The sequence below is a fragment of the Peromyscus leucopus genome, chromosome 7, assembly GCF_004664715.2.
Source record: "Peromyscus leucopus breed LL Stock chromosome 7, UCI_PerLeu_2.1, whole genome shotgun sequence".
Taxonomy (NCBI): domain Eukaryota; kingdom Metazoa; phylum Chordata; class Mammalia; order Rodentia; family Cricetidae; genus Peromyscus; species Peromyscus leucopus.
In genome coordinates this window covers 116,040,051-116,048,084 of record NC_051069.1, presented here as the reverse complement: position 1 = coordinate 116,048,084, position 8,034 = coordinate 116,040,051, and the positions used below count along the sequence as shown (strand labels likewise).

The following is an 8,034-nucleotide window of genomic DNA, read 5'->3' as shown; positions in this document are numbered from 1 at the left end:
TGGGGCTTGGGGAGACAGGAATGATAAGACTTAGGTAGAAAGTGCACAGGCAGATGGGGATATGAGCAAGAATCCGAAAGGAATGGAGTAACGGAGCTGGAGCATGGTGTGCACACTGGTAATCTCAGCATTCGGAGGGCTAAGGCAGGAGGATGCCGAGTTTGATACTAGCCTGGGCTATTTAGCAAGACCCCACCAAAAAAGAAACAAGGGGAGCAGGAGGGGGGGACAGGACAGGAAAAAAGGCTGGTTTCTTGGACAGACATCCATTCCTTATCCCCACGATGCCCGCTGTCAATCAAGGTGGCGGAGCCTCAGAGGAAAGTGTACACCCCTGTCCAACCACTCGTCCTCTGAGGGACATCCTGAGGGGACACAAGGTCCAGCTCCTGTCCGTAGACTGATGTGGCCACCCAGGTGGAGTAGGAAGAGAAACCCAGTGATTGCCTCCCTTGGGGCCTGTGCTGCCCCAGCCTGCCTTCCCGTGGGGCCAGGACAGGAAGAGATCTCAAAGATCCTCCCCACCATACTTCTTTGCAGAGGAGGAACACTGGGACCTAGATAAGACAATGTCCCCCAGTGAGGCAGTGCCTTAGCCACAGTCCCACAGTTCCCATCCCAAAGTGGGTAGCTATAGACACAGTGGCCCCCAAACCTTAGGGTTGGCTTTCTCCTAGGTAAGCTGCTTCCTGCTACCCTGAGGGCGTTAGTGAGTGTTTTGGATGGCAGACGCTGTGCCTACGTTAAGAGGCTTGCCTAACATCCTATAGGTAACTGCAGGGATTGCTCTGGTTATGCAGAAGAGGAGATCAAGGCTCCGAGAAGCTGACTTCTAAGGCTGGGGTCACACCGTCCCAGCTGGGTCGGTAGGATCTTTCCAAAGCTGGGCTCTTGATATGACCGCTTCCGGCCTCTCCAGGGGATGGGGAAGGAAGGGTTGGAATGTGGAAAGGGGAGCTGAGCTGGAAGTCAGGCCCCATGGCAAAAGAAAATACCACAACAATGCCCAAGTTTTTCCCAGAAAGGTTCCACTCGGCTTGTTTGGGTCCCTGCCCTCTCTCCCTCCCCGCCACCACTTCCTCTGCTCCGCACCCTCTTTCTCCACCTCCGGAGAGGGGTTTGGTATCTAGGTTAGTTACACCCCTCCTCTTTCGATTGTCCTCAGCTATTTTCCCCCAGGTCAGTGCTAGTTCTGAAGCCACAAAGATGGGCCTCATGACCTGGTAGTCACTCCCCTGAAGCAGCACACTGAGCTTCTCTTCCCAGTACTCTGACTTGGCCATGTTGGGATCTGACTTCCTGGAAAGAGTCGGATGGGGCTGAAGGGGGGTTGGACCCAGTCAGCCCTAATTCCCCGCCTTTAAACCCCCTCAGCCCCATGGAGCCTGAATGCCATTTAAATTTGTAGCATCCTTATGGAGCTTCAGTTTCTATCTTTTTTTGGGGGGGGGGGTTGATATAGGGTCTCACTATGTAGTGCTGGCTGTCCTAGAATTTACTCTGTGGACCAGGCTGACCTCAAACTCAGAGATCCACTTGTCTCTACCTGGTGGGATTAAAGGTGTGTACCACTACGCCCAGCTGAGCTCAGTTTTTTCATCTATACAATGAGTATAAGTACCAGCTTCACCAGATGGTGGGGATCTGAGTGACGTATCAGCTTGGGGACATGGGAAACAGTGCTGAGTATAACCCTCTCCCCAGTAGAGAGACGCATATCTTTTGGAGGACACATGGTGCCTTCTGGGTCCCCAGGTGGCCGTACTCCTAGAATAGAAGGCAGGCAGACCTGGCCCTCTGAACTATTTCCTGCTTATCTGGGGACCCTATCTCTCAAATCCCCAGTGCCAGCTCTGTTCCAGGCTGTTTTCAGGTCCCACTCTAGCTGTGGGTCCCAGCCATCAGGCAGGCAGGAGTATTGGTGTTGAAGCAGATCTGTGCTTAAAGTCCCAGAGGTCCCAGGGGTCCTGTGGCACTCTCTTTGGAGTATGCCAACAGTCTTTCTGAGAACCAGGTCTTGGAAAGAGTGCCAGAATCGATCTTCCTTTCTCAGAAGACTTGGGAACTCCCAGGGTGGGCCCCCCGAGCCCCAGCCCTGCCCTCACCTCTTTTGCCCACTCCGGTTGAGTGAGGTCCATGGCCTCTTGCCAATCTTGTAGACTTGGGTGTGGCAGCCACAACTGGGTTAGGAGGACAAGGACAGGTTCCGGGTGGGTCTCCTCTAAGTCCCTGCACTCTCTTCTCACTCCAAAAGAGACACAGCTTCTCCTTGGCTCCTTCCCTCCATCCCCCACCCTCACGGCTGCGCAAGGCTTTGGCTCCCACAGACACATCCTTACAGGCTGGCCTGGGGCAGGTGACTGGACAGCACTGAGGGCAGGATAAACGGAGGCGTGGGCCCAGCAATGCATTTCTCAGCCAATCAGCAGCCTGCCCAGCCGGTGGATTCGGTTACAAGCCCAAGATCACCCCATACTCCTGCCTTTCTCCTCCTCCCGCAGCTCCATTCATTGGCCCCGACAGACACCCAGGGCCTGCTGGGCATTGCTTCCGATCCAGCCTCAGCAGCTGCCTCCTGGGTAGCCAAAGGCAGGCATCCAGGGGGCTTTGTCTGACCAGGCTGGCCTAGGACAGAATGGGGTTTCTGGGGGTTCTGCTGGGGATGCTGGCTTTCCTAGGGGTTGCCCCACGGGGCTCCCTCACCCTTCACTGGAACAGCACCTCCTGCTACTTGGTCAAGCGCATCCCTGGGAGCCCTCCGGGCTCCCTGAGCTTCTTGGGCAAAGATGCCCAGGGCCTGGCAATATTCCAGGCCCTCTGGGATGCTCACCACAGGCTGAAGGTATGTATCAGGCAGGATGAATCTGAGCTCATCAGAGCTTTCAGGGCCCTCTGTACTAGTGAGCCCTGGAGGCACTCCTTCCTCCACACCCCTGGACCTGAGCTGCAGAGAGCACTGGCCGCTCTGCAGAGCCAGTGGGAGGCCTGTCAAGGGTCTGAGGCTAGTCCTACAGGAGCCAGGGAGAAGCGAGCCACAGGGCAGAGTGGAGCACCTGATGGAGGGCATGGTCGAAAGAAGAGAGGCTGGACCATTCCTGGCACGCTGTGGTGTGGAGTTGGGAACTCTGCTGAGAACTCCTCAGAACTAGGTGAGCCACAGGGTTGTATTTGGGGGGGGGGGCACGCAGGGGGGTCGTCCTTAGAGAAGTGCCTACCCTTTGAACCTCAATTTTTTATCTGTAAAATGGGGGCGAGCGTGAGTAGCTCTTCACGGTGCACACAAGTGATGTCATGGATGGGAAAGGTCTTACTCAAATCCAGAGCCCTCATGAATCACCATCCAAGGGAGGAGGCAGGCTGGGAGGATCCTGATTCTGCTGGTTCTAAACAGCCTCTACTCATGAGGTACTTTAGTGAAAAGAGCCCCGAAGACCTGGGTTCAGGCTGCACCTCAGCATATTCAAACTGACCTTTCTTGTAGCTTCAAGTTCTTATCTATAAGATAAAGGGTCACTTCCCCTTTGGGACTGCTGTGAGCTTGGCTTGTGGGAAACACCCAGGAAGGGCACGTTTACTTGGGCTGTGGTTGTCTGCTGTGTATCTGCACTCAGCGCTGGTGGAGGACCTGACCTGTGTGGGCCAGGATGGCATCTTGGACACCCAGTGTCTTGCAGTACCAGAGAACATGTTGCACCCCACCTGTCTGTCATTCCATTACACACACTTTCATAACTTGGAGTTTTCTTTGGGTGTGAGCTTGGGAACTCTGTGAGTCAGCTCTAGTTCTGAGGAAGACGTGGCCACATGCTGGCGTGTGGGCTTCCTTGCACTAGGAGGCTGCCAGCCTGGATGGTCTTCTCTGACAGTGTTGGAACGATGAGTGTCATTGGGATGAGAACGGGGTAAGCTCTGCCTACCATGGCCAGGTAGGCAGAGCCGGTGCGCGGTGTCCAGGACCCTGCTCTAGCTGGTTTCCTCGTCTCTCCATGCAGGCATGTTCCAGGGTCCTGACCTCTGCTGCCGGGAACATGACCAATGTCCACAAACCATCTCACCCTTGCAGTACAACTATGGCATCCGAAACTTCCGATTCCACACCATCTCTCACTGCGATTGTGATGCCAGGTTGGCAGCAGAGAGGGGCCTGGGGCTCAGGGGGCAGAGCAGAGCTATCCAGACCTTGGGTGTAGGCACTAGGAATCCAGAGAGTTCTAAAGACCAGAAGCTGGGGCCCCTGACTCTTCCGACCACCCTCAGTGCAGGTGGGCAAAACTGAGGCCCCAGAAAAATGAATGCTCAGCTGGTAGTGTGGGCTGCAGACGGTACCAGGAGGCTCTCTGGGGTCCTGGGACCTGAATTTTGGTTCTGCGGCCAGGTTTCAGCAATGTCTGAGGAGCCAGCGTGATTCCATTTCTGATATCATGGGCGTGGCCTTCTTCAACGTGCTGGAGATCCCCTGCTTTGTGCTGAAGGAGCAGGAGGCCTGTGTGGCATGGCACTGGTGGGGAGGGTATGTGACTGCCCCACTCGAGTCCTTTCCCAGCCAGCAGGGCAACTCGGGCTCCAAGACCAGGGAGGGAGGGAGGGAGGTTTGTCCTCTAGGAACCATGCATTATTGAGTTTGTCCTTTCTTTAGCGCAGGGCCCGGGGTTTGGACCCTTCTGGGGTATATCATATCTGGGGTTTGGACCCTTCTGGGGTATATCATATCCGGGGTTTGGACCCTTCTGGGGTATATCATATCTGGGGTCTGGACCCTTCTGGCGTATATCATATCCCACAAGCCAGTGGGGTGGGGGATGGGAATGGCAGAGATTTAGCCTCTGTAGAGATGACCCTGGGGGCTTTGGGAACAGGAATTCTGGGTCATCAGTTGCCTCAAATTGCCTCCTTCAGGTGCAGGGCATATGGCTCAGTGCCCCTTGCTCATCTTCAGCCCAGGACCTACTACAATGTCTCCTGGAAGGCTACAGACATCTCACCTACCCCCAGCCCCCAGAGTCCAGCCCCTAGCCAGCACCCCCAGAAGAGGCGCCCACAGCAGACACAAGCCGGGCACCAAAGCACAGCCACCACCACGGCCTTCCAGACCCCTGCGGTTTCCTCCATGCCTGATATGGTCCCCAGAGCCCAGCCAGGAGTCCCCCATCCAGGCTCTCAGGGTGGCCCAAAACTCCAAGGTGAGTTTAAAACCAAGTTTTAGGGGGTGGGGTGGGTGGGTGTTCTTGCCTCTGCACGCAAATGCAGGTATTGCTTCTTTTCTTGTTCTAAACACCTCCCAGGGCACCCCAGTTTTCCTCATCAGATCTTGTGATAGCAAGGGACTTCCATGTTCCATAAGTTGGGTCATGCCATGCCCTGTTGAGTCCCTCACCTCTCACAATATTAGCTGATGAAACCTCAACACTCAGAACCCTCAGGGCCTCTGGATCCTACCCTCGAGCTGAACCTTCTTCAGCTTCACAAACTTCATTTGCTTCCTCAAGTGCCGACTGCAAGGGTTAGATGTACCCGGCTGGATGAACCCAGGGGCGAAGCTTTTGTCTACAGCATGCATGGCCCCGGGTTCCATGCTTAAGCCTGGACAATACAAAGCCAAAGCCCCCACAACGTACTCTCACCGCTTGCTTTGGCACACGCCCTCTTCCTGTTGGAAGCCCTCGCTCTCTTCCTCTCCCAGACTCAACTTCGTAGTCTCTATGTCCAGGAAGCCTTCTCTGGGATCTCCAGACAGTAACTGTGCATGGGGTGGGGGGAGTTCATTCTATGTGGGTGACACCCTGTGAACAGAGGGGAGAAGATAAGAGAGGACTGTGTAACCGTACTGGTGTGTCTCCTGGATGGTGGCAGGCACCCGGGGAGGCCTCCCTGGAGGACCAGGCTCTCTTTATTACCACATCTGCCCCCAGGTGCCCACCGAGTCTGCCGAACCCTCCAACACCTTGACCGGTGTGAACACCAGATCAAGCCTCAGGAAACCAAGTTCCACCTGCTCAACAGTGCCCAGACGCCCCTTTTCCATTGCAATTGCACCCGCCGGTGAGGCCTGCTGGGGGGGTTGGGGTGGGGGCTGCCTGCTGCCAGATTGTGCAGAGGCACCTGGCAAGGTTCTGGCATGGCCTGAGCCTGCATCTGCCTTCAGCCTGGCACGTTTCCTGAGGCTCCACAGCCCACCTGCAGGCACCAACAAGGTTTGGGAGCTCCTGGGAACCACCTGCTTCAAGCTTACCCCCCAACTCGACTGTGCTGAAGATAAAGGGTGAGCCATGGCAGAGCCAGGAGGGGTGGGGGGTTTTTGCCAAGGCCTGGGTTTGTCTATATAGAGACCAATTGTGTGCCTGGGACAAGAGGCCGGGGGAAGGGTCAGAGGGGCTCTGAGCTCCATCCTTCTGACTCACGCTGCCCCGGGCCCAGCTCTGCCGCAGGCCTGGGTGGGTGGGGGATGTGTGTGTGTGGGCCTGGGCTCTGAGATTTAATTCTCGTATATCCGTGATAAGCTGATTCACCTTTGCAATCCTCTACTACTTCCTCGTCTGCAGAATGGCTACAGGAAACCCAGGTGGGGGGTGCATGCCTATAGTCCCAGGACTTGGAAAGCCAAGGCAGGAGAATGTACTTTGAGGCCCAGCTGGAATAGATAGCAATTTTAAGACCAGTCTAGGATGCACAGAGAGATCCTGTCTCAAACAAACAAAAACAAACAAAAAGATGGCACAAGACAAGGAAATAGTGGATCTGCCATACATAGTTCAAGACCTGCTGGATACAGAGTGGGGAAACTGAGGCTCAATTGCTGGCTTCAATATGGAACCTAGGCCTCTGGGTACCAGCCCAGGTTCATTCTGCCTCATCTGGGAATAGCCAGGCCCTCTCTGGCTTTGCTGGTGACCCTGGCCTCACACCTGTTCCTCTCTGGGCCTTGGTTCCATTTTCACAGCAGGGTGGGATTCTGCTGGCCTTGACCCCTCCTCTCCCCACAGCTGTTCCAGAGACCACAGGGCCATCAAGGTGTCAGCTCGGCACCTGCAGAGGCTGCAGCAGAAACAGCTTCACTTCTGGGACAAAGGCACAGATGGGACGCCGGCCTGGCTGCTGGAGTCTTCAGCGACCTCCAGGTCATTCTACAGCCAGTGTCTGCAACTAACCCCAGCAATCTGGAGAGCCGCTGGACAGAAGAAAGTCCGGAGCTCGTGACCTCAGGCTAGCAGCCTGGGCGCCAGCCTGGACCGCCTTCCTGGCTTTGCTGTGTTCTGAGAGGAACAGCATGGCCCTCGTGGACAACAGGAGGCCCGAATGCTGGGCCACACCTGCTGTGCCGGAGGACCTGGAGCTGGTGCTACAACTCCTGTGCCTGTGTTCCGGGGGCTCTTTCTGAAGCCTAGGGTTTAGACCTTGCCAGGTAACATCATACCCAGGTGGAAAGGGGGTACCAGAAGCAGGTACCTGCCTGTCCCTGTTGCAAAAGGAACATGTCTTGAGACCTGCCTCGGGGAGCCTCAGCACCTGGCTGTGAGGCCTAGAGCTGCAGGTGGGAAAACAGGGCTCCAGCAGAAATACCCAGATGTGAATCCAGCATGGGGAGCATGTTCGCAACTCTCCTCACTGGAGGCCCCGTCTTTTAATAGCTTCTGGGCCCTTCCTAGCCTGAACTAATATTTCTGCTCTAACTCTCAATTGAAATCTCTTCTGTGCCCTTGAGGAGTTAGGACAAAGGATCTCCTTTCTCCACTCTGAGCCTTAGTTTCCTCCTCTGAAGAGAGGAGGGGTTTTGTTTGTTTTGTTTTTTGTCTGAGCCAGGGTTTAATTGTAGCCCAGGCTGGCTCTGGCTATGTACACGAGTATAACCTTGGACTTCTGATTCACCTTCCTCTACCTCCAAGGGCTGGGATTACAAGACGAAGCCATCACACCAAGTTTTATGTGGTACTGGGGATGGAACCCAGGGGTTCAACCTGGGGTTGCTAAGCAAGCATGCAACCAACTTAGTTACACCCCCAGCCTGAAAAGTGGAGCTGTAAACACGAACTACCTCGT

General features: G+C 55.3%; 1 protein-coding gene across 1 annotated transcript; it reads left to right on the top strand.

The window, feature by feature from the left end:
• Positions 1-2,146: 2,146 nt before the first annotated feature.
• On the top strand, positions 2,147-7,835 carry Pla2g3 (phospholipase A2 group III). The gene is made up of 7 exons (XM_028870693.2): positions 2,147-3,149; positions 3,993-4,125; positions 4,376-4,510; positions 4,897-5,180; positions 5,910-6,039; positions 6,143-6,259; positions 6,981-7,835. The coding sequence occupies exons 1-7, from the start codon at positions 2,636-2,638 to the stop codon at positions 7,192-7,194; spliced, it is 1,527 nt and encodes a 508-aa protein (XP_028726526.1). The 5' UTR covers positions 2,147-2,635; the 3' UTR covers positions 7,195-7,835.
• The last annotated feature ends 199 nt before the right edge of the window (positions 7,836-8,034 follow it).